The 27,849-nt window shown below is 37.0% G+C and overlaps 1 protein-coding gene across 1 annotated transcript; it reads left to right on the top strand.

The window, feature by feature from the left end:
• Positions 1-497: 497 nt before the first annotated feature.
• LOC113231567 (fatty-acid amide hydrolase 2-like) lies at positions 498-26,543 on the top strand. The gene is made up of 12 exons (XM_026465905.1): positions 498-630; positions 5,457-5,795; positions 11,156-11,282; positions 12,691-12,862; positions 13,556-13,680; positions 16,435-16,524; positions 17,982-18,136; positions 20,152-20,234; positions 23,133-23,319; positions 23,778-23,900; positions 24,896-25,033; positions 26,109-26,543. Exons 2-12 carry the CDS (start codon positions 5,565-5,567, stop codon positions 26,259-26,261), a joined length of 1,584 nt encoding a protein of 527 aa, XP_026321690.1. The 5' UTR covers positions 498-630; positions 5,457-5,564; the 3' UTR covers positions 26,262-26,543.
• The last annotated feature ends 1,306 nt before the right edge of the window (positions 26,544-27,849 follow it).

The following is a 27,849-nucleotide window of genomic DNA, read 5'->3' as shown; positions in this document are numbered from 1 at the left end:
TAGCTGAAATATCATTAAATAATTTCAACATTCTGAAATTAGGGTTATGGTTCATGTAACAATTCGAAATAACATTTTATCACTTGGCCGCGTTTTAGTTGGCAGCAGTATACCGTGTCCCGAAGGACGAAAAATGTTATTACTTCGTTATCCTAAAAAAAAATAAAGCCAATAGTTTGTCTGAGTGGACGAGTGGTGTAAGTTTTTTGTAATAGTGCCTACTGTTAAAAGTACCTTTTATTTAGTTATTTCCATTAAAATTTTGCTGATTTTATTTCAAATTTTAATTTTATCTACTGCTGCTGTAGAAGTGAACAAAGCATTTATCTATCAAAATAACTACCTACTTAAATTTTCTTTCCTCAAATAAATATTTTACAATCATGACCTTCAAATATTAAAAACCGGCCGGCATATCTTCGTTGCAATAACATATTGGGTAATGGGATTATTCAACCCAATACCACAACATGAACGAAGCCACAACTAGTCATTATGTTTCCGATCTCGTAAGCCAGTTCACCCACGTCGCGTAGAGAGAGTAGACGCGGTCATACTCCAACGAAGCACAACGCTTCATTATTTTAAATAATTACTTCTAATTAATTACGGATTTTATAATATTGACTTGTAAGTAGTATTTTGAAATTCCGGTGTCTTACAAATATTCGCCATCTTGTCAGGTACATTACAAAATGGCGGAAAAAATAACCAATTAATTCTCATTATGATCCACTGCACTCCATGCAAAATGTAGGTATATTTACGCCAAAATAAAATTTTATGTTACATCATGATACGTAATCGCTATAAATACATGCTACTATGCTATTATGTTGTTTATAGATTAGATTTTAAAGCAAGTATTTGCACTTACAAACTTTATTAAAGAAAATAGCTACCTACAATTCGTGATTTTGGATTAAGATTATTCATAAAACCGGTTCCAAGACTGTAATATAGAAAATTATTGGTCGATAGGAGACAATTTAACGAAGAATAATTGCTAAAAGACTTTAGTACGATGTTACTTAAATCTATATAGTTGTAAGTTAGGGTTGGACAATTTTATTTTGTTTAGCATTAAACGTTGTATTCAAATGGGAGTAAGTGCGTTGTTTTATGCAACATACAAGCTTATTTAGCAACAATTTGTCCGTTACCCAATCGCTGGTTACTCAAGTTATTACGCACCAACGAACTTATTCCGGATAATTATGTTGCGCATTAAAAATACTTGACATACGAATTTTTGAAAGAAAACACTAAATAAATAAAATTATATGGAAGTTTCGCTTTGAAATCACTACTAAATCGCGTGTATTTATTTTTTCAAATATATTAAGTTTCGGGGTCTTCACAGGTCACGCAGTCACGGCTGACTCATTAAAATATGTTAATGAAACGCTGTGTCAAGGTTTTAAAGTTTTTCCCTTCCAATAAGTCATAAAGGTATTGGTGAAAATATTGTTATTTTTGTATTGAAAAACAACTATTTAAAACGTCGCACATGTAGAATCATTCTTTTACTTGAAAAAGGACGGAATGTATTACTTATTTCTTACTATACAGAGTGTAATCGTTAAGTGTGCCCAAGGTGATTATTCCGTAAATATAAGTAATATCAAAAACCTTTACTGATAGATAGATACAACCTAAACCGATATCGAAAAGACGTTACCCAATGACTAATTTTAGCAGCAGTAGAGCTCCTTGTGAAAGAGTTCGTCCAGGGAAATACTGCCACCTTACCTATTTCTGGCGCCAAGCAGTAATGTCAGCGTTACTGTGTTCCGGTCTTGAAAGATAAGGGTTTTGGTGAAATTACCGGCACATGGGACTTATCAACTTATGTCTCTAGGTGGCGGCGCAATGGCAGTAACCCTCAGATCTTTGCGATTAAAAAATCTGAGTTCTACCACACTATACCCGCCCTGTAAACTTGTGGATTCTCACTACACATTACAATTCGATTTTTATGAAGATCGATTCATATGATCCAACGATTTTTGTACCAATTTATTTTAATTCGATTTTCAATTGAAATCGAATTGTTTAATCGATTAAATAGAAAGGCAAATTGAATCATCTAGATAAGAAAGCAATAAACATTTTGTAATAATAACATTCAATTTGAACGAAACTCGATTTACAAAAAAATATTTAGTTGTAAATAGTTTTGGACATTAATGGGTTTTAACCCGATTTAAACACTGCGTTAAAAAAGATACTTTTATAATTATAAACTGCGGTATAATGGGACTTGATAACGTTATGTTTCATGGTGACAGGCGCAATGGTCGGGTGCTGCCCTGCGTCCTGATTTTGATTCAATCGGTCCGATTGGGTAGTCTCTGAGCGAGAAGATGAACCTGATTCCTACTATATCTTTCTAATTTGTGAGTTAAGTCAGCAATTGTTACGATTACAAATGTCGAAAGTTTCCGATCGGCCAGTTGTGAATCGCAATTATGCGTCTCGACTCCGAAAAGACGCAGATTCGGATCAGGAGAGGCATTCAAAATCAAGCTGCTGATAGCCGAAAAGCGCTATCTCGATCGGAGTAAGTTTTGAGAAAGTCGACTTTTTGTAAATTGTATTTCCGCACCTTCAAAAATAAATCTTTTTCAAGATGTTATAGCTTATTCGATCCGGCCGGATTCGAACCAACGTCTTCTAACATACCGTGCCAGACGCTATACCAACTAAGCCAAGGGACGTAGCAACGGACCTCACGAATTTTTGTATGTGCTTGCGCCATATCTTTGTATTTGGTTTTTAGCCGTAGCGCCATCTATGATATTCCGTCAAACAGTTAGATACCTTTATAGCTACCAACGGATCAAAGGAATTTTTTCTGAGTATTCGATCTTTGTATTAATAAATATGACAAACTAGTGGAGTAATTTCACATAAAAATAATTGAATATCAATTCAATAAAAATATAAGCTTTTTAACATTGACTTACAAATAAATGGACGACGGGTCTAATACAAAAACCACGCAAAAAAATGTCCCAAGTCAACCTATTCGAAATTTAAATTGTAATGTCATCGTAGTATCGCGCTGTCAGTGGAACAAATGAAGACTACAGCGGAGTTTGGCGCTCTGTATACGATTTTAGCGCCTTACAAGTGCGGACACTTTTTAGCGCGGACCCGACGTCCATATTGTAAGTCAATGCTTTTTAATATTTTTTTTATAATACCGAGGCCGAACAAGACGTGCGCCTGGTGATAAGCGACACGCCTATCCATAACAGTTGCATTGCCGCTCAGAACTTTAAATCGCAAAGATCTTAGGGGCACTGTCAATGCGCCCGTCACACTGAGACATAAGTGGACAAGCCCCATGTACATGTAATTTTACCAGTACCCTTTAAAACCGGAACACAATAATGCTCACAGTACTGATTGGCGGCAGAAATAGGTAAGGTAGTACTTCCCTGGACAAACTCTTTCTCAAGGAGCTCTACTGCTTCTAAAGTGTCGAGTTAAAAACGACATGCGACCACACGTCAAAGGTGCTTTTGTTATGAAAATCTGCAAAATAATACCAGCCGCACGAAACAAATTATAGATTTTTTGAAACACAAAAAGATATCGAACAACTTCGATCGTAGTCTTTAAAAACTTCTCTCCTGAAAACTTGTTAAGTATTTTGTAGATGTCGCCTTATTACACCAAGAAAGTGTATTATTTTACTTTGTTTTTATCCAGTGTATTATGTTCTCTATGTGTTTTTCTTGAAGTTGAATCTCGGGTTATTAACTATGAAAATTTTAGATAAATTTTGGAATGTTTCTACCTAATTTTCGGTACTATTTAGCCAGTTAAGCGTCTGGCTAATAATTAATAAGGCAATTAGTAAAATTTCTGGACCGTAATGTTAACTTTATTGCACTCTCTCTACACGTCGCTGCCGCTTTTACTGAAAACTAATGTACCCACATTTTAATAAAATACATAATCAAGAAGTTCCTAGAAATCATCTTGGTAGCAGTAGAGCTCCTTGTGAACGAGTTCGTCCAGGGAAATACTGCCATCTTACTTATTTCTGCCACCAAGCAATAATGTGAGCATTACTGCGTTCCGGATTGGTGAAATTACATGTACATGGGACTTGTCAACTTATGTCTCAGAGAGTAGATGACTGCAGTGCACTTAAGATCATTGCGATTGAAAGCTCTGGGTGGCACTGCAGCTGTTATGGATAATCATTGCGCTTACCATCAGGCGCACGACTTGTTCGTCCTGTTATTTAGTGTTATAAAAAAGAAACAATGACGTGTAATCACAAGTGGCTTTGTTACGCCAAGGGTAAAAACATATGTATGTTATTATCATATGTTTTATTCGATATGCTTTCTTGAAAGAAAAAGAAAAGGTTCAGTTATATACCGGTTTAACTTGTTATTGGTTTGTGTTATGACGTTGTTCCGAACTCGGGCCATTTATTTAGTTAACAACATTGACTTACAATTATATGGACGTCGGGTCCGCGCTAAAAAGTGTCCGAACTTGTAAGGCGTTAAAATCGTATACAGAGCGTCAAACTCCGCTTTAGTCTTCATTTGTTCTACTGACAGCGCGATACTGCGATGACATTACAATTTAAATTTCGAATAGGTTAACTTGGGACATTTTTTTCGTAGTTTTTGTATTAGACCCGTCGTCCATTTATTTGTAAGTCAATGGTTATCAAGGTTATTTAATAAATCTTATCATTTATTTCTATTTAAAGCAGTGATTCGTGATCCCTGCTCTAAATAGAGGTAAATGTAGCAATCTTTGACACTGTCCCAATACCTATATGACACTTCTTCATTCAAAAAAAATAACGAAGCAAATATTGATATAGGAAATGAAACTATTTTTCCCACAGACATATTGTGATTTTTCCGGCTTTAAATCGCGTATATTTGTTGAGTCAACCGTGACCATGGGACCTGTAAAGGGCCCGAAACGTTGGTTTGCAAGAAATATATAAAAAACGGATTTCTTTTTTTTATCGAAACAGTAATGTGGACAAAAACGATTTGCTAATTTTCAGTCTTCACCTAATCACTTGCCGCATCAGACTGGCAAGCAAGGAGTGTATACTTAATACTATATACATATTAATTACATATACAGAGGCTGTCTGTGTTGCACGTTATGATGCAGTAGTTGTAAAAATTTAAAACTCTCATTCAAAAATTCAAAATTTAACTAAGTTAGCTACTCGATTTCTAGTAGTAGTTTTAATAGATACTTGTTTACTATATTTTTCACTCATGTATTGTTGTTTGAATTGTTGAAAATGAGTAACCATTTTCAACAATTCATATCCATCGCTTACATTGTTGGCTATAACGACTTTTGCAGCACTAAGAAACCACTTACGTTGAAACTTTTTTAAAGTGCATTGACCGCTCGACAAAAAATATTTTTTCTTAAAAATTTCTTCATTTCAGTGAAAGTGTTTATGCTTTAGTTGTTCAGAGAAAGGTGCCCCTACTTCTGTACAATTATTCATTTCATTGTGGACTTGGAATTCGTCAGTCTAAGTTCAGTGTTCGAAAATGGCGTGCTCAACTTTGAAGACTGTATTGTGTTATATCCGATTTTGGTTGGATAGGGTTGTAGATTTCATATTCTCATTATACTGGAACTGTAAGAAGGAGGTTGTTCCGGATTTGGAGGAGAAACACGCTTTTTTGGCAGAAAGTGCACTTACATTGGCGAGGAAGATAAGAGAAAAGGAATTGAAATCGGAAGATTTGGTGCGAGCTGTTATTGAAAGGATAAAACAGGTGATAATTTTTTATATACATAACATATGACGCAATTTTTCCATCGTCGTCTTAACACACATCTTTCGCATGTTATCAACATGATGTTTTTTTTAAGATTGGATTTTCGGAGTACGCTTTGACACAGATTGCAATTTGACAATTAAAAAAAACTATTTTGACAAAAAACTTTAACAGATTACATTAGGAGCGCAGTAGTTCAAATAGACAGGCCTACGAATAATTAGAAGTTTCTCTAGGCATAGGTACTATATTGTCGTGAACTCTTTTTTTTTTAACCGACTTACTTTTATCAATTCGACTGTTTTTTTTGTATGTATCTTACGTGATTACTACAGCATTCGTGAACCGATTTTGAATGTTCTTGTTTGTTGGAAAGAGTGTATCTTACTGTTGGTCCCATTTAAATTTGAAGAAAATATTCCTAGAGTCGTATTCCAGTACTTTACTCAATGCTCAAGCCAGGATTTGAGCAGACTTGAGTATGATTTCAAGCACTGAAAATACGACCCTAAAGGCAAGGACTTGAGTATGATTTTCAGTGCTCACTGACTTGAGTATTGAGTAGCGTTCTGGAATACGACCCTAAGAGTGGCAAATTAGGGGATAATTCCGGTTTCGCGCACTTTCCGGTTATCGATTTCAACAAAACTTGGCTAATAGATGTATTTCCACGAACTTTGAAGTTGGTTATTTTTTTATAAAAAAGTTATTGTATAATCAAGTGACACTCAAAGTTTAAATCGCAAGCATCGGGTACCAAGTCTGCTCATTTTCTTCAATCCACAATTTGCATTTCGAATTGATATCAATTGGTATTTGTAACTACTAAATATTCTTTATTACTTTAAAAGCCATTTCGTCAATTGTCATTTAAAAGTAAGTCCTTGTAGATATTTAATTACAATAGATAAATTATTAAAAAAATCTTATAAATATATTGAATCGGTTATACTTATAAACGAGAATGTGTCAATTTCTTTTCATTTTAAATAATCTTTGACATCATATATATACACAGATTACATAACAAGTCAAATAATTTATTTTTAAATATGTTTAAGGGTAACAAGGGGCAAGATACACGACTTGTTCGTCCCGTCACTTGGTATTACAAAAAAAACGCACTTAATGAAACATAACAAAACGTTTTATTGGCTTTCTCTTAAAATTAAGGAAGCAAAGTAAATAAAAAAGCTTAACACAGACATAAGCAGTACCTACTTGAACATTAATTATCAATCATTAATCCAAATTAAAAATGTTTAAGCACTCCCAAGTTGGTAACAACAAATTTTGATATGGAATGCGTAGAATGATTGTTTTTAAACAAAGTTCATTTGAAATACTTGATACAACATTATTATAAAGTAAAGCAATTGTTGTTAAAAAAAATAGTCACTATATGTACGCTAAATACTATTTGAAGAAACGTTTTAAAAATAAAACTGTAAATAACTGCTCAGCAATTTATGTCTAACGATAACAATAAAGATACGTACATATCTTCGTCAGCAAAACCTGTACAATTCGTCAACCACAAAATTGCAGACAAGCTAAATGACGAAACCGTAAAACCGAAGGTAGCACACGAAGAGCGTCATAATAACGTTTCCACTCGTGATGATAATTATCGTATTTCAAGTTTTTTGTGCTAAAAATACAATCGAGTACGTCTAACTATCTGCTAAGTTTTTTCTCAAGCTAGCGTAGTTTTAAAACCACTTCGTAAGGCTTAAGACGATAGATAGTTTTTTTTCTATTCGTCGGTTATTTGCAATCTTATGTTTTTAATAATTTTTCTGTGATGTATTGAATATATTAAATAAATTGTTAGTCTATATATCGACACTGAAAAGGTAAAACGCCTAACGTGCATTTAGAAAGTATTACTGGAGAGCGATTTAAAGTAACTTAAAAAAAATCAAGTTCCGGGTTCTTCACAGGTCACACAATTGCAGCAGACTAATTAAATTTTTTTTTTTCGATTTCAATCTGCCATCGGCTTGTAAAGCCATAATCAGATGGGTTTTCTTAATGGCGATGGAAGGAGTTGCTCCTGCTAGCATCATGTCCTGTCATGGTTTGGAGTAGTGTTCATATTAGTTGATCCAGTTTTAAGATGAGCCATCGTTTCAACCGCGTTAGGTTTTGTGAATGCAATAGGTCCTTAAAATAAATGTAGTAATGTCAGCATTACTGTATTCCAGTTTTGAATGGTAAGGGTGCTGGTGAAATTACAGGCACATAGGGCTTGTCAACTTATGTCTCAGGGTAACAGGCGCAGTGGCAGTGCCCCTCAGATCTTTGCAATTTAAAGCTCTGAGTGGCACTGTAACTGTTATGGACAGACGTAACTTGTCATCAGGCGCACGACTTGTTCGTCCCGTCACATGATGTTGTAAAAAAATGTACATGTAAATCTACACACATATCATAAACTCTCTATAATGTGTTAAAATACCGCAAAATACGACCAGCATGAAGGTTAACTGTTTTGTTAGAGCAAATTTCTTATTTGTGAAAATGTTATTATTATCATTAGCTTCGAATTCAATGTTATTACTACATTCAAAATTCGAACATCTCTGAGAAACAAAACAATTTGATTGGACCTCAATTCTAATATCAGTCGAGATGAAGTTTTATTCGAAATGAAATGTCAATAGCAAACAATTTTGATATGATAGTTGGGGCCGATTCTAGTTTTTGTCTATGAATTAAAAATAAAAACTACGGTTGTATGACATGCGTGAGAAGTTTTTGCAGCCATTTCGCCAGTCGTAACGTGCGGTTTCTGAACACATTACAGAGAGCTTATAATATGTGTGTAGATAAAGCCGAAAGTTTGGTTTGTTTGAAAAAACATTAATAGATTATGTAATAAGGCCGAAATAAGCAATTACTAACGAGGGTCTATTAGAAGCACGAAGCCAACGACTGAGAGCTTTAATATCTGGAGTTTTGTATTTTTTTTACCGTCCGTTCCATGATACAAACAATTTTTCATCACATTTGCGAGGAAATAAATACAATATAAATATGGTTCACAACACAACAGTTATTATGAAATTGGCAAATGGCGGGTTTTTTTTTTTTGTTTTTAATTCTCCCATAGATAATACAACTCGAACTAAAATGTAAAAAGCAAACATGCATACAGCCATGATGGATTGTAAAAAAAATTGCAAAATTTTTATGCACAAAATAATTGAAATCAATTATAAGTAATTCTTAATAATACGTATTTAAGTAGTATGTGACTGAATTACAATTAAATTTCTATTTAGATAACATTTTAACCAAGTGTTTTAATTTCGAACTCAAATAACCTCCTTGCTTCAACTTTTTTTTTTTTTTTTTTTATACATGACAGGCAAATGACTCCACTTGAATTGAATATGTCGTGCTACAAAAAAAAAGAAACTCCTTACCGACCATGGCTGTAATGGAAAGAGAAAAGGCCCGTGGGTTTTGTTTGGGGCATTATAGTCAAGTTAGCCACCATGCAATCATACCATTTACGAACAAGTATGATGAAAATAATAATAATAATAATAATAATAATAATTTTTATTTATTATCTCAACACAAAGGAGCAGACATTACAATTAGGTAAAGACTAACAATATTCATATGTGGAAACCTTTGTGAGAGACTGGAGTCCGTACTAGGCAACTAGACCTGTATTACAGCTCACCAAACATCTTATATAATATATTGTTTACTTACGCGATTTTGATCCGAAAATGTTTAATACATTACTTTATTTAATTAACTTTCGGTCCGATAGAGAAAAACTTATTATTGTTTTTAAAACGTATCAATTTAGGTATATTTAATTAAATCCGTTTACCATTTATGTAATCCTAAATGATTAAGTCTTGAACCTACATTAACCTCTTATTATTTACTTATTTAGGATATTCCACATGGGCATGGGAAACACCAGACATTAAATAATGGAACATTATAAACTTAGTGCTTCTCTACACATACACATAGAAAAATATTTTAAGTATTTTAAACACCAAAGGAATGCTTCAATTCCATAAAGAAGCGTCTGCCTAATATGTAATTAATTAGGTAATTAGTAAAATATCTGGACCATAATGTTAGCTTTATTGCACTCTCTCTTCACATCTGTAATGCCGCTTTTACTGAAAAATAATGTACCCACATTTTCATAAACAATATAAGCAAGAAGTTTCTAGAAATAATCTTGGTAACAAACAGTAGAGCTCCTTATGAAACCTTACCTAGTTCAGCCGCCCAGCAGTAATGTCATCAATGTGAAATTACAGGCACATGGGACTTGTCAACTTATGTCTCAAGGTGACGGGCGCAGTGACGTGGCCCTCAGATCTTTACGGTTTAAAGCTCTGCGTGGCACTGCAACTGTTATAAACAGGCGTGTCGCTTACCACCAGGACCACGACTTGTTCATCCCGTCACTAAAAACAAATTTTACACGAAAAAGAGACAACTCCACAAAATATCCACATTGCAATCTTGTGGATTCTCACTAGGATTTTTCGCATTGAAATAATAATAACAAATTCGCTTCAAAATTCAAGGAAATTCATTCAGTTTGAATTAAACTCGATTTATAACAAATATTTAGTTGTAAATAGTTTTAATCCTCGATTTTGTAGGTTAATAATGGGTTTTAATCCGATTTAAAGTTAACAAAGTGCGGGAATTTATTATAATAGGTTCCACGGCACGTGGCATCTTTCGCGGTCTGTTCCACGCGTTTTTTGGAAACGCACCGTAGAAAGAGAACCGCCCGAGCGCGCCATGCTCGCCCGAGCGAGCCCTTTCTCGCCCGTGGCGGCCTATTCAGATCCGCCACTAGTCGGTATCCTCTCTATATACTCTCAGCACCAGAGTACATAAAAGACTCATGTCAAAAGTTCATGGAATTACGTCTAATTGCCAAGTTTTATTCAAATCGGTTTCCGGAAAGTGCGCGATACCGGATTCACCTAGTTTGTCCCCCGTAGAGGTGGAATATGTTCTACAAATTTCAATGGGACCACTACTGCCCACCACCAGGTGCTTTCTTTCCAACAAAAAAGAATGTTCCAAATCGGTTCACAAATTATCGCGGAGTCTCCTCCTTTTTTGACTTGCACTACAGCGCCCTCGCCCATGCAAATCAGCGCGTTTGACATCACGGGGCGTGGAAATGCATTACACTACTTGTCTCATTACACTATGTCAAATATGTCAGAGGTTCCAGAGATTAGAACCGTCTATTGAGAAATTGAGAAGCTACCGTTCTTCTACTCTACCATCGCTCATTACGCTCGCTTGTATAATTACGTACTCGTAAATTAGTCCATCGTATCTTCCAGGTGAACCCGATAATCAATGCAGTGGCGGAAGAGCGTTATGTGGCCGCTCTGGATGAGGCAAGAGAAGTCGATAGAATCATCGCAGCTGGAATGTCCGAAGAGGAGGCCAGAAAGAAACCGTTCCTTGGTAAGTGCTTAGGGAATTTTTGGTAAAGCAGATCATATGATGTAATAAGGCTACATCTGAAAAATTCAGAAGACAGATTTTAGAGACTAGACATTACCGTATTTCGAGTCACAACGAAAGACGCTAGCGTGGGGGATATCTTAGACATTATGATAACTTTTAAACTAACAACACTAACAGTATGCGACTTAGGCCTGGAACCCCATCAGAAAACCTTTCAGTGTCGTTGTGGAGTAACAGTTACACAAACTCACCCAGCGTAGAAAAGTGGCCCGTTGGTCGGACGAAATGAGTCTATAGCTTTATGCTTAAATAGGAAAGTTATAAAACGTTACATACACGTATGTGTGCCAGAATCCAGATGCGAAAGAGTCGCCATAGCATTAAAGAAGTATGTCCTCTGGACGGGGAATCTATCCAGGCCCGAATAAGTCTCTGAAGCGAGAGATACCCCACGGCATCACTCATCCCGCTGTCGGAGCACCTCCCTCCTGGGCATGATCTACCTTGGCAAACTTGGAAGTCTCTAAACAAGCTGCGGATACAAGTCGACCGAAGAAAGGAGTGCATGCACGGGTGGGGCTCTATATTTATTATAGCTCGGAGAGCGCATGTCTATGTGGTGGCTCTCCCCGGACAATGGCACATCTTTTGTCCTGCCCTGCGTGTCCCTGCACCTGCACACTCGAAGACCTTATAACGCCACTGATAATGCTGTCTCAGTCGCTAAGTACTGGTCCTCTCTGGTACAAATATAAACGTCAGAGTCAACACGCCAAGAAGAAGATATATGAAGATATATGTGAAGTTCCTGCGCAAGGTTAACAGGTGCCTTGCAGATTTCTTTAGAATATTAAGATCTGAAACTTCAAAGCTACAACAAGATATCGCTTGAAGCTAGTTTCATGTCATCATCATCAGCTTATCGCAGTCCTCTGTTGGACATTGGCCTCTCCCAATGTGCGCTATTTTGCCCAGTCTTCAGCTTGTCACGTCTATCTGCTACCAACAGCCTTTCGCAGATCGTCTCTTATGAACTGGCCAGAGGCCGACCGGTTGTTTCCACTAAAGAACTCGTTTCCCCCATCGGTTATCGCTTCTTCGACAGATATTGCCATCTCACTGTCACTTCAGCATGCTTATTCTATCAGCTATGTCGACGACCGACGATCTTGGTTCTCTCGGATAATCTCATTTCAAATCTTATCTTACAGAAAAACTCCGAGCATAGCTCGCTAAGCGTTTAACTGACGGGCTAACCGTATCGTGAGTGTCTACGCCAGGGCTCCATGTCATAACGGATAGAACGCACTGATTGAAAACCCTTATAACTTTGTGACGAGTTTTCTTTAAAAGGTGCGATTTTTTTTCCGTATCTTCAGTTATCATAATACCTTCTCTTTAATAGGTGTCCCATTCACATTGAAGGAGAGCCACGCAATGAAAGGCATGAAATTTACAATGGGCCTTTGGTCGCGTCGTCGTGAAGTCGCTACGGAAGACAGCGAGGCTCTGGTTCGTCTGAAGGTAGCTGGCGCCATTCCTGTTGCGACTACAAATCTACCCGAACTCCTAATTTGGTAAGTCACAAGTTTTCCATCGTAAATTTTTTCACAGTCAGTCAGTCACGAATATTCGGTTATCATTTGGTATACGGCTTATTGACTGAAGTTTGAACCACTAATAGGTCAAATACCGAATACCGAATACCTGAAAACAGGAGGAACAAATAAGAAAAACACAGAGTAAATTATTATGTGACTTTCATTAACGCCGAACATACATTGTGAGTTCGCGATTAGTATTTGATTCCTACAAACATCGAGTATATAACCAGAAATAGAGACGAAATAAAGGTCAGCCATCTCTGGCAACTCATCAGGGAAAAGGGCCTTATATCACTTTTAAATATCAACTCTCGTTTGCACTGAAATCACAAATTAGAAAGCTGAAATAGTACAGCGCCGACAAGAGTCCTGTGTGTACGTCTCCGTATATTTCAAAAATATTCTGTACTTATTGTAATAAAATTCCTTAAATTTGGAATTCCTTGCCTGCAGACTTGTTCCCTGAACGTTATGACTTAGACCTTCTCAAGGCGAGAGTGAATAGGCATTATTTAGGTGTGCATGCTCCATCGTTGACCTCATCGTCACTTTCCATCAGGTAAGATGGAGGACAAATGCACACTTACTTTTGAATAAGACAGTTCTATCTATAGCTAGATAGAACTTGTTATGTCAACTTACATATCTTAAATCTTGTCCATCTAGGCAAGAAACCCGTAACCCGGTATACGGCATGACAAATAACCCTCATCACACTGGACGGACGCCTGGAGGTTCCAGTGGAGCCGAGGCTGCCCTTACCGCTTCTTATGCTACTACCATAAGTTTGTGTAAGTATGAAGTTCTTTGGGTATTAAACTGTTATTTATTTTATTGAATATCATGATGTTTTTAGGGTGCGTACAGATCGTAGAAAGGCTCGCGAGCTGCACACGTGCATTACGTTGTGCGATCTGTTCGCGTGCCTTTCGCGCGCCACATAATATATAATATAGTAACATGTATGTAATTGCACGCGCGCAGCGCGCGTACGGTATGCTAGCAGCACGCACGCAGCGCACATGTGCCTGTAATTTCACCAGCACTCCTGCTTGGTGGCAGAAATAGATAAGGTGGCAGTACTTCCCTGAACAACTCTTTCACAAAGAGCTCTACCGTTACTAGGGACTATGGGATCTGTCTGTCTTATGTCTCATGACAATCAATGGATGATGACGAAATGATATTAAGGGTTCGTTCAATGGTAATCTTTCATCAGGTAGACCATTTGACTGTCAGTTTTCGAAGAAAATTTGGTCAAGGTATTTTTTTCCACAATTACGACGCATTCAATGCAAATCTCCAATCTTTACATGTCACATACCGGGCAAGTAGGTGACCGGACATGACTATTAGACTTAATTATACGTGATTATACAACACTGAATACGGCAAGTAATAAATACATACATAAGCACGCGCCACAGGAGTATATAAAGACCACGGAACGCCACCTTACTCTATTCTGAAACAACTTTCTAGCTTCACATACATCAACTACCCTTTTCATACAACTTCTCTTACTCTTATCGAGTTCTTAGGTTCCCGCGATTGTTACTTCGCGTATATATGTTTTTTCAAACAAACCAACATTTCGGGCCCTTTACAGGTCCTACGGTCACGGTTGACGGTTCACGGTTCTTTTATTCTTGTCACTTCGGATCCCAGCCTTTTTCAGGACACCATTGATCTGATCAATGCTAGTCCTTCTGGGACGTCCTCTTACACTTCTTCTTAAACCCTTCCATCCACATTGGCATTAAAAATCTCTCTCATCTAAGTAATAAATAAATATTAAACATTATATAACATCACACGCTGTTCTGATCTCAAAAGTAAGTAGCTAAAGAAAGTACTTGTGTTATGGAAACAACGACTATACCACAAATACCCACACCCGCGACAATGTAGAAAAGTTAGTTTTCCTGCACTGATCAGGCCGGAAATCGAACCTCAGAGATGGCGACACTATTGAAACCACTCGACCACAGACGCCAAGGCATTATACCTTTAATTATACATAGTCGAAACCGACTGCATGCAGTGACAGCAAGCAGTTACCGTCGCGCGCCTAACCCTGGTACTAAGTGTAAAATGATGTTGAAATGGAAGCATAAATAAATGCTACTTGTAGCATGTTATTGTATTCAGAACCTTTATAATTCCAAAAAAAGTGAAGGCACTTTTTATTAAGGAAATAAACATTGAAAATCGAGTAATGGTTGCAGTTACTGAAAGAAATCAAGTTGTTTCAGACACAAAAAAATCGTTTATGATCTCAGGAATGTCAATTGTTGCTTTTGATTCTCGAATTATAGTTCTCAACTGCACGTATTAACTACAGCATGCATAACGTGTCCATTATTTTTTTACCCTCAGAGCGGAACGCCTGTAAATTTATAATTATTTTAAAATATAAAACACCACGTTTATGATAGTTACGAAATGTTTAATTAATAAAAACAATAAAAAAACAGACTAAAATACTATATGACAAAAAATTTAAAAATAGTAGTTTATGTGACTGTTACATAATGACAGGCATGAAAATAAAAGCGCATCTCACGAATGTTTTAAGGCCTAATTAGGTACAGTTACATACACTGCTTTATCTACACACATATTATAAGCTCTCTGTGATATGTTCAGGAACCGCGTGTTACGACTGGCGAAATGGCGGCAAATAAAAACTTTTCTCACACATGTCACACAACCGTAGTTTTTATTTTTAATTTATAGATAAACTAGAATCGGCTCCAGTTATCATATCGTTTGATATCAAGTAACGTGTGAAATTGTCAAAATTGTTTGCTATTGACATTTCATTTCGAATAAAACTTCATCTCGACTGATAATAGAATTGAGGTCCAAACAAATTGTTTTGTTTTTCAGAGATGTTCGAAATTTTAATGTAATATTATTATTATCATCGAATGTTATCATAGAATTGAAGCAATAATAACATTTTCACAGATAAGAAATTTATTCTAACAAAACAGTTTACCTTTATGCTGGTCGTAATACGCGGTTTTTTAACTCATTATAGAGATTTTATGATATGTGTGTAGATAAAAGAATAACTAATCTTTTATAGTTTTGTGGACTGGCATTATAATTACATTTTTCGCTTTCGCGCCATTTTTTCTAAATTAAAGTCACGTGGTCCCGTTTTGTCTAAGCGGGACATTGTCAAGTATTTTGGGGACAGCAGGATACGAATCTTAAATGCGAGACTGCACGTTAGACATACAGTCTATCTATTCGCAGCTTTATATGGTGAACATATATACATGGGGCTTGTCAACTTATGCTTTCGGGCGACTGGGCGCAGTGGCAGTGCCTCTCAGATCTTTGCGATTTTAAGAACGCTTTTAGTGGCACTGCAACTGTTCAGGACAGGCGTGTCGTTTACCATCAGGCACACGACTTGTTCGTCCCGTCACTTGTATCATAAAAAAAGTTTTATCTGCGCTTTAGTACCACTTTCATGGTTACGGTGGTACTACGAAATCAGTTAAGCATTAACTTTTTGTACACGCTTTCAGGCTCGGACCTCGGAGGATCTACCAGAATGCCTGCGTTCTACTGCGGCGTGTTCGGTCATTATCCTACTCCTGGAACTACTAATCTAAGAGGTATACAAATTTAATAAAATGAATGAAACATTATTTTTTTCATATTATATTTGATTGTGGTCTTATATGGTCTGTGGTGGTCCTAAAACATCACCTTGTGAGACACCATTATTTCCTTTGATACCATACTTCGTAGTACATCCAGGTTTTTTGTTACATTTATTATACAGGGTTTTAAAAGACCTTTACGAACCATACACGGTATTTAGAACACGAGACATTTATTTTTTAATTTCAAAAACTGGAAGTGAAGGAAAATATTCGGACATCGTATAATATGCACGGTGTCCCAAAACTCAACGTTAAGTGGGCGCTGTAGGGCTAGCACAATAGGGCGGGATTTGCGCGAGAGCGACATAGAGCGTGATTTCTACGCGAGAATAGCAGTATCTCGCGCTAGCCCCACTGGGCGAGAGACCAGGTTATAACAGTTCTGGTAAAAAAAAAATTATGTCACTTAGTTAAGTAGTAATAGGCATATATATACCTACGTGAAAAAGTTAAAAATCGAGCCCCTTTTATTTCAACAAGCGACAACACGTGTTGTAGAAAAACGTTATTCACGCATAGGGAAACGGTAATTAGATACTTCTTAAATTGCGTGCAAATACGCCAGCCGACACTGTTACATACGCACTATTCGAGTGCCGCGTCACGGCAGGTAACTCGAGATTGAAGCAATAGTGACTTCAAAATATTTCGTGGTTTTAAGGATGTGTACTTTGAAAAGGTACACATCCTAATAGCGGTGGTAATTATATCTTCGGGCCGGACACTTGGATATTTGATGGTAGATTTTAAAAGAATGAACGTCGTGGATTATATTTCTATGCGATTACACAAGCAGCATTTCGCCACCCAGGATTTTTTTGTTATAATACCAAGTGACGGGACGACAAATCGTGCACCTGTGTGTGGTAAGCGACATGCCTATCCATAACAATTGCAGTGCCATTCAGAGCTTTAAATCGCAAAGATCTTATGGGCACTGCCACTGCGACTGTCACCCTGAGACATAACTTGACAAGTTTCATGTGCCTATAACTTCACCAGCACCCTTACTCTTCTAACCCGGAACCCAGTAATGCTCACATTACTGCTTGGCGGCAGAAATAGGGGCGACAGTACTTCCATCGTTCACATACGTACTGCTTACTAAGGATCTTGAATGATACTGGTGTAAACCATTCTGGACTAAAATGAGTACTAAAAAGTTTGTAAACAGAGGTCCGGACAGTTATATGAAAAACATGGGTTTAAAAACTTTAATAAGTATGATAATTAAGTAGCAGAGCTAAAATCTTAAAAACATCTTTAAATAAATGAAAAATTACATTTAAAAAAATGTGTTTCCGTTTCATGTTATTCAGGGACAGGAGAAATCCGCACATGCAAAAATTTATAAAGTATTATTATTTAGAAATAACACTAGCATTTTATCAATATTTTGATTACAGGAGTATTCTTCCGCAAAGGTGATGATACCGATAAAGACTCCATGTTATCACTGGGCTTCATTTCCAAACACGTTGAAGACATTGCGCCTTTAACCAAAATCGTGGCAGGAGACAAAGCTCACCTTCTGAAGTTAGACAGAGACATCAATATTCAGGTAGGTACTTTTAATTTTGTTTTTTTTTTATAATTCAGGCAACATTACTAAGTTGCTCTGCATGCGTCATGTTGCATCTCAAATTAAGTAACTAAAGCACTTGTAATATGGAAATCGGAAACAACGACGGTACCACAAAGACCCATTGACCCGTCGGGAGATATAACCTGAGACCTCAGAGATACCGACGCTATGAGAACCGGTATGCTAGCCACTCGATAACGGAGATCGTCACTTAACATTCTATTAACCAAAGCAATATGTGGTCAACTTCAGGCATCTCCAAAGAAATTTCTGAGGAAGCACTGAGTAAATACAACACTTATTTTTCCTTTCGTTATACTCCTATAACAACATTATAGTGGAAGGTATCGAGAGTGATCCCGATACCAAAGGAACCAAAATCCACCGAGATATCAACTCATAGGCCAATCGCTATTTTGTCCGCTTTTGGTAAACTCTTTGAGAGTATTATCAACGGTAGCCTTATAAGGCAAATCAGTAATCAGTTGGATGAAGCGCAACATGGTTTCCGTGGTGCGCGTTCCACAGTCACTAACCACATTTGCTTTTTTGATTACGTGCTAAGTCAGATGGATTCAAACCGACAAGTCGATGCAATATATTTTGATTTCAGGAAAGCTTTTGACCTCGTTGATAATGACGTGTTACTTAGTAAATGTTCAATCCTAGGTTTTACTCCCAAGTTGCTATCTTTTCTCGCCGACTATCTAAAGGACCGCAGACAATATGTGCAAGTGTCTAGTTTTAGATCAAATGAGTTTTTTACCCGCTCAGGCGTAAGCCAGGGGAGTAATTTAGGTCCAACGCAATTTTTAATTATGATTAATGATCTCGGGAAGTGCCTTACTGGAGCTTATTTCCTTCTATTTGCGGATGACCTCAAACTCATGCATCCAGTTAGTAATGTTGCTGACTGCAATTCGCTTCAGCGGGTGGTCGATGCCGTAGCTCAGTGGAGTGCAATTAATAAGTTGCCGCTCAATGCACTTAAATGTAAAATAATTTCTTTTACTCGGTCTTTAAATCCGATACATGCGGACTACCACCTGTCGGGTGTTCCGCTTGTCCGTGTCAATTCAATACAAGATCTGGGCCTAACGATAGACACCCGGTTGAATATGCACGATCATATCATTAATATCGTTAAATCCGCTAACAAAGTGTTAGGTTTTGTGATTAGGACTGCATATCAATTCCGTGACCCCAAAGTTGCTGTGATACTGTACAATGCGTACGTTCGTTCCAAGCTCGAGTATAATGCTATAGTGTGGGATCCTCAAGAAGAGCTATACAGCTTAATGATCGAGAAAGTGCAGCGTAAATTTGCTCGGTATCTCTACAAAAGGTTGTATGGATATTATCCCTTTCTTTTCCCTTCACTATTTGTGTCTGGGATGGTAGGGATCAACTCGCTTAAACTGAGCCGGAAGGTTCGGCTGCTTGTGCACTACTGCCGGCTTTTACGCCACAAAGTCGATAATCCTTCCGTTCTTGAAAGGTTGGCTCTATTTGTGCCGAATCGCTACGTTAGCACGATGAGTCGCAGGGGACGGCGCGCACGTGACCTTTTTGCAGTTCCTCAAGCGCGCACTTTACAGGGATACAATGCACCGACCAACAGGGCAATAATTTCTTTAAATGACTTCCTTGCACTAGACCGGAATGCTGATGTGTTTGCCGATAACATGTCGAAACTCATTGATGCCATTACTCGTTATGCTAATATAAGCTATTTTTGATTTTCTGTTTTCTTTAGTTAGTTTGTAATAAATGACTATTTTATATTTAATTTTAAGGTAATACTTATATGTAATATTAGTAGTGTATTAGTATTGTATCGATTTTTTTTTTTTGTTTTTTCTTGCTGGGCACTTTGGTTTAGCTGTAAGTCCGCAAGATGTTTTATAATAAATAAATAAATAAATAAATATAGATAATTCAATGGAGATCGTAAAAAAAAATAGAAACTATTATGACTAATTTTTTTTTAGGACATTAAGTTCTTTTACACCGAATCTGCCGATGACTGTCACGTGAGTCCTCTGACTCCTGGAATGAAAGCAGCTATGAACAGGTATTCTTTTTATAATGAATCTTAGTTAGCAGAAACAAACACCTCGTTTACTTCTAAATTTAAGAAAAAAAATATAATGTTTGTTTGGAAAGTTTTTTGTTTTTCCTTTTTTCTTTTTTTATAATATCAAATGATGGGACGAACGAGTCGTGCGCCTGATGGTAAGCTACACGCTTATCCGCAGCAGTTGCAGTGCCACTCAGAGCTTTAAATCGCAAAGACCTTAGGGGCACTGTCACTGCGCCCGTCACACTGAGACATAAGTTGACAAGGTCCATGTGCCTGTAATTTCACCAGCACCCTTAGTAATGCTAACATTACTGCTTGGCAGCAGAATAGGTAAGGTAGCAGTACTTCCCTGGACGAGCTCTTTCACAACGAGCTCTACTAATCATTTTGTTATATGTATTTAGTAATAAAATTTCAAAACAGATTTCTTAAAAAACACGAGAAAAAAATATCCCTTTGACCGTCAATATCTGCTTAACTATCAGGTTCCCAGCCGTGGACCCATACAAGAAAATACTAGCAACGATGGGAAGAATGCGTAGTTCTCGTTTTCGTTATGGGTCTTTTTGCACCCTTTTTACATAAATTTCAAACTCAAATTCAAAAATCTTTATTTCATAGTAAAGCAAATTACTCTTGAATTCGTAAGGCAGATCTCTCTAGAAAAAATGGGTTGGAAACTCTAGGGATTGCTCTTTGTAAGCAAACACTTGTAGATCAAGACAATCTGCAAGAGCGAAAACGGGTCACTACCATGGCTTTTTGTCATCCGAGTACGAAGAAGTTGTATAATAAACTTTTCATTACACTTGCACGTAAATAGTATGATTGCATGCAAGCTAACTCGACAATAATGCCCCAAATAAAACCCTTGGGCATATTTCTTACCATTACCGACCATGGCTGTACTAATTATTGCTTGTCAAGTTCAATGAGGATAGCCTTTGTCGTGAAACATATAAAAATGGCTATGTACACATTCGCCAGTCTACATCCACGACCTTGATCACTAGCAGTTAAGTTCACTTGTTTTCTTGGCCTTGAATACAGGTAGACAAGATCCGGCTTCGGTCTAGGACCATGTACGGGACTTAACACAGGAGATAATAAAAATCTGTTCTCACTGTTTAAAGTATATCGAGAGAAAAACGCCTTCCATTGGAGCATAGCAAAATCAACCATTACAATAATTGCTCCTTCTAATAACATTTAGGCGCTATTTATAAAAATGAGTCTTCATGCATGAACAGCCACCCTTAAGAGGTGAAATATTTTCTTCAAAATTACGTGGGATCACTATATTCTTTCCAACAAAAAAGAATGATCAAAATCGCTTCACAAATGTCGGAGCTATCGCGTAACATACATATATAAAAAAAACATACAGTCGAATTGAGAACCTCTCCTTTTTAAAGTCGGTTAAAAAATTACTATTCTTTTCAAGGCAAGTCACTAGATCTTTCTAGATCAAATGGTTTAGGTATTTATTATTAAATAACGATCTTACAAAAACTATACGATACACCTAAGGATATTGTCTAAAGCATGTGCTAATGTGTTACTCGATAGGATGTACTTTATCTGATCATATAAAATCCTGAAAACAGGCTAAAATAACAGTCTCACTTCCTAAAATCTTGCCTCGCGATTAAATACTTCATAATCGCACTGCTATTACAATAGTGTTATAATTCAAAATATGTGAAATTCAAGATTATACCATTATTGAACGTAAAATTTGATTCTCTAGACGTTTATAAAACTGTCTTTAGAATATTGCAAACAACTAAAAGATATCTACTTAACTCAAAATGAGACACGCTTTCTGTGAGCTAGTTCTGGCCAAAATAATCCTTATTCAAAAATATAAAATTATTTTTTCTCTTTTATTTTTAAATATATTTGGCAAGTACGAAATTGTTTGTAGGAAACTATAACCTATAAGCCTATACATACATTTTAATTATCTTTCACGGGAAACGAGCAATTATCTTCGATTCTGAGAAAATACACTTTTCGAGTTAATACAATATTGTATTCACAGTACGATATGTTACATTTGTCGCTACTTTTTTCATAAAAAAATTATTAATTTTCTTAAAGTAAATTACATTTTTATAAAAATATTTATTAGTAATAATAATAACGCACACATGCACTAAGCCCCGCACTAGGGAAACTGTAATGTGTCGAAGTAACGTGACTTCTTTAGTAGGTCACTGGATTCCATATGGAAGGAAATATTGAGTAGGCATAAGATTCTTTGTATCATAATTGAATTATTAATTCACTTCTATTTGCACCATGAACGAATAAACACACTATCTAAAATTGTACCTGTTTCACTATACGTCGCTAACCAGATGACATTCCAACTACCTCACTGCTCAACCAACCTAATATGAGAAAACCCTGTGTTGCGGGTGCCACGGACACCAACATAGACAACCACAAATTACACCCAAACTCACGAGAGAAATAAATGTACGCCATACAAATATTTCTCGAACTTGGGACCTCAAAGTCAAAGTCAAATAAAAATTTATTCCATAGGTAAAATTTTTACACTTGAAAACGTCATTTTTAAGCTACTGCTCGTTCACTACGCTGACCTCCCTGAGAAGAACGAGCAAGAAACTCTAGGGATTGCTCTGTTCAAATAAACTTAAATGCTATGGAATACACTTTGAATCATAATTGTGTGGAATCTAGATTCTTTTTGTCTTTCCATACTTTTTTATCTAAAACATACTCTTCAATTTTGTAATACGACTTTTCAATTAAAATACTTTTAATGTAAATTTTAAACATAGGAAATGATAATCTTAATGCCTCTGTAGTAACCTAGTGTAAGAATTGAGTGAACTAATCCAATATTCTTTCTTTCAGAGTCCTAGCGAAGATCAGCAACGAAATAAAGTCCTCGGGCAACGGTCCTGAACCATACAACCACGAAGGATTCGGCTACATGTACAAGCTATGGTTTTATTGGATGTCCAAGGAACCTGATGATTATGCTTCCTTGTTCAATAATGGAGTGGCTAAAGCTAATTGTTTCGTAGAACTTATTAAAAAGGTTTGTCATCTTTTTTTTATGACACCAAGTGACGAGACGAACAAATCGCGCGCCTGGTGGGAAGCGACACGCCTGTCCATAGCAGTTGCATATCTATGGCTGTTGCAGTGCCACTCAGAGCTTTAAATCACAAAGATTCTAAGGACACTGCCCCGTCACCCCGATACCTTAGTTGATAAACCCCATGTGCCTGTAATTTCACCAGCCTAACCAGTTCTGGTTAGGCTCTATTGCGCTCTCTGTTGTGTGTGTGCACACACCTGACAAAAACAACAGTTTCATTGTGTCTTTTGGATTTTTCCCTTACTGTCACATTTAAAAAATACACTGTATTGTAGCTACTTGACTATATCGAAGGTGGGAAGACGCATATATGTGGCATGGTATTGCAACATTTTAGAATTGAGAATCGAAATATGGTTATTTTATTTGTTAACAGTATGACGTATTGTCCACAGTTAACTTGTTTAAGCAGACATTGCTTCTTCACGATCATGCGACTGCTGGAGTTGCAGGTATTGCCCAAAGTAAACGCTGAATGGGCTGAAAAGATTACGAAGGACCTCAAGGATGACTTATTTGTAAGTATTTGTGTCGTACTATTATTTCACTTTCTTTTTAAATGTATAATTTTTATTATTGTAAAAAACACCATTATATCTTTTACTTTAATGTTTGACTATATGTACTAAAAGCACATCAAACTTGATACTTAAGACTTTAGATCGTTCTTATCATAAATGGCATAGAGTTGAATTTAAGTCTCATGTGTCAAGCTTGACATGCTTTTGGCCTTGTTTCTACAAATCTTACTTTTTTGTTGATTACCAAAAAAAATTAAACAGACTGTGTTAGGATTGTCAGCAGTCCGAATTTATCCTGAAATGTCCGGCTTTTTGACCTTCTGTCCGGATTTTTTAGATTAGAGTAACAATTTTCAGAATATTAAGTAAAATATCCACCTCGCAATTCTGTAGACTCTCACTTACTGCGCTGGATAATGACAGGATTGAGCAATCAACCAAGAAAAATAAAAGATTTTTGTCTCGCGGAGTGACTTCCCCGCTTTCTTCTTATCTTCGCTATCTTATCTACGCACAAATATCGCATAGACACGACGACGGTTTCGTTGTCTTTTCAGACGGAGTCAAATGAGGAATAGTAATATATTTATATAGGCATATACTAGCATTTTGTAATACCATTAAATTTGAAAAAAAAATCAACTTGCTTACCGTTGCTGCCGCGCAAGAGAGAGTTTATTTTTAATTTTCGATTTTATTTTGTTAAAAAAAGTCCGGAGTTTTTGCAAATGTCACACTTTTGTCCGGACTATTCAAATTTCGGAATGATAACCCTATCTTGGATCCAAACCAAAATAATTATTGCTGTTGCCGTGTAAACCATTTTAGTTTATCAGATAAAATGAATATAGAATTATTGGCTTTCTTACAATATTTATTACATTCCAAGATTAAACATTACGATAAGAAAACATAGCTGCACGAAAACCAAACGTATGTGATATTTGTAAAAAATGATTCTTCTAGAACAATTTCAAATGAATCTTTTTCAGGGTAAACTAGGGGATAATGGAGTGCTGCTGTTCCCTAGCGCGCCACAACCGGCGCCTTACCATTACTCCTGTATGGTTCGCCCGTACAACTTTGCTTATTGGGGGGTGGTCAACATGCTTAAATGCCCTGCTATTCAAGTAAGTAACATCGAGTACACAGAACATAAAGAGATTTTAAACACTTTGGCTGTAACGGCGGCGCGTACAGTTTCACGTTGTGTCTTATGTTGGACATATCCACAGAACAATATATGTACAGTAGAAGTGGTTAGTTAGCGTCAGACGCGTGCCAACTGAGTAGGTCTCGTTAGACCTACTTGAGCTAAGTCCGCCATTTTCGCTTTGTGTGGTATGGTTGTGTCATTCTTTCGCGCAATTTCTCTAAAATCGTAGAAAGATGCCTTAGGGAGATGCCACACGGGTGTTGCGTCGTTGCAACTGCGTTGTACTACCTACATATAAAATAGAACACATACATGCCACACGGTGCGTTGAAATAGCGCGCGTCAACGGAACAGCTCGTGTGGCACTCAGTCCTTTGACATCAACGCAGTAGCGACGACGCAACGCCCGTGTGGCATCTCCCTTATTGTGTTGTTTTAGAGTGCAAAGATGATAGTCGCTGCTGATAGATGTTTTTTCGTCCGTCGTGGATGTATCTAACACAATACACACATTTGCGCGCTCCCGCTCCGCTGTACGCGCCACCGTTCGTGGTCGTTCCGAATTTGTGGCCTTTGCGTTCTTTAAAAATATTTCGGCGATTTTTTTTTATTGAGCATTGACTGTGCAGCAATCGGCTTAATAAAACTTTTAAATTCAAAAGCCCCGATACTACGAATAAAATAGTTCTACTGTGAGTAGTTGGGGAGTTGGGAAGTCTGTAGACTGTCCGGGGTGCAGCATCAGATCGAGATCACCATACTATTGTTATATTGTAATGTCATCTAATTTTCATAGTACCTATACCTAATTTTAAAACGATCGGACAAATGGAAGTAAAATAACTATTCATCTTATGACTGACATTCCTGGGATAACAACTGATAATATTTAAACAACTGAACAGATATTCATCAAATATAGCTAAAAAAAACATGCCCATTAAATAAGCTTTGAAATTAAAAAACATCCATCCGTTTGGAATTTGGAAGATACGACATGCCACAATTACGTATTTTAAGAGACGATATAACATACCTTATTTTTCTAGGTACCCCTGGGTGTGAACAGTCAAGGCTTGCCAATTGGCATCCAAGTGGTGGCTGCACCTTACAACGACGCACTTTGCATTGCTGTCGCCAAGTACCTCGAAAAGGAGTTCGGCGGTGCCGTAATGGCGTGCAAAGTTAAACATAGGCAATAGGTTATGGTTGGGAAATTAAGCTGTATGTCTACCGGGGTAACGAATAAGGTAAAACAATAATTGCCTTATTTTATAATAATGTTGTATCAGGGATACATGGATATGAATGAACTATTAATGTATTCCAAATGAACTTTGTATAAAAACAATTAATCTACGCATTTCATGTTAAAATTTGTTGTTACTAACTTTGAAGTACTTAATATTTTTAATTTGAATTACTTATTGATAATGAATGATCTAGTAGGTAGGTCTATGTCTGTGTTAAGCTTTTTTATTTACTTTATTTGCTTAATTTTCAGAGGAAAGCTAATAAAACATTTTGTTATGTTTGATTGTGTTTTTTTTATGATACCAAGTGGTAAGACGAAGAAGTCGTACGACTGGTGGTAAGCGACACGCCTGTCTATAAGACCTGCCGTTCAGAGCTTTAAATTGCAAAGTTCTGAGGGGCATTGTATAGTTTCATCAGTACCCTTATCCTTCAAAACCGAAATGCAGTAAACATTAGATGCTCGGCGGCAGTAGGCAAGGTGCCACTAGCAGTACTTCCCTGGACGAAGGAGCTCTACTGCTACTGCAGTACAGTACAGTTTTACTGCATTATCTTCACGCTGTTTGTTGTTTTACTTTACTCTACCGCCTTTGCAAGACTGCATAATAATAATAATAATAAAAATCCACGCATTCAACATAGCACCGCACTAGGGAAACCCTGTGTCGCGGGTGCCATGGATACCCACATAGACAACCATAAATTACACCCTAACTCACGAGAGAAATAAATGTGGACACACAAATATTTCTCCCAGTCCGGGAATCGAACCTGGGATCTCTGCGTGGCAGTCCGGCATGGTAGCCGTTCGGCTACGGAGGCAGTTTAATAATATTATTTTGGTTTCTGTAATGTTTATGTTGTGCTTATTATTAATGTTGAAGACGTATAGGTGGCATAACAGATGGCAGTGTGTGCACTGGCTGAGGAGTCGGGGAATGGACTAAATCGGTTCTGGTCTGGATGGTCAGTGTCACTTATCACTTATAGATATCACTTAAAGGCGGCATTCATTGTACTGCATTGCAGTCCGCTTTGCCGTCCGCCGCGTAATGCAGGATTAGGAATGTAGTAGGAGCGTGCAAGCCGTCCTGCAATCCTACAATGTCCTGCGAGACTCCATACGTGGGCCAGGATAGTGTCTGAACAGTCCCCTGCCTGCGCGGCGGACTACCTACCATGCAGGTAGTGAAAGGGCCGTTTTACAGTATTGAGAACGCCCTAGTTTACGACCAGGGTAATTGATGTGGTCGTCTGGTAGATTATTATATATTGTTAATGTTAAGATTAATTTTAATAACGCCGAATCTCGCAACATGCATCACTCTAATTATAGTCGAAGTCACGCACGCAATACTTCAATTTCTATTGAAAAAAGGCGGCAATAACTTTCTAATCCTAATTTCCTGTACTATAGTTATTTTTTTGCACCTACAATATAATTAACAACGACAACATACTGTTTCTATAAAAAGTCTGTAGTGTAATAAAAATCAAAGGTGTTCTACGAGTACTTTTGTGTTTGATATCTTA

Source organism: Hyposmocoma kahamanoa, unplaced genomic scaffold, assembly GCF_003589595.1.
Source record: "Hyposmocoma kahamanoa isolate Upper Pololo Valley unplaced genomic scaffold, ASM358959v1 65, whole genome shotgun sequence".
NCBI lineage: Eukaryota > Metazoa > Arthropoda > Insecta > Lepidoptera > Cosmopterigidae > Hyposmocoma > Hyposmocoma kahamanoa.
The sequence above is the reverse complement of the archived record's forward strand: the minus strand, read 5'-3'. Positions and strand labels throughout refer to the sequence as shown.

Bases quoted from the DNA above. Each gene is read 5' to 3' on its own strand.
- LOC113231567 (XM_026465905.1), top strand. From the start codon at position 5,565: ATGGCGTGCTCAACTTTGAAGACTGTATTGTGTTATATCCGATTTTGG. The intron at 5,796-11,155 runs GTGATAATTTTT...CGTATCTTCCAG, and splicing joins TTATTGAAAGGATAAAACAG to GTGAACCCGATAATCAATGC. The intron at 23,320-23,777 runs GTTTGTCATCTT...TATTGTCCACAG, and splicing joins TCGTAGAACTTATTAAAAAG to TTAACTTGTTTAAGCAGACA.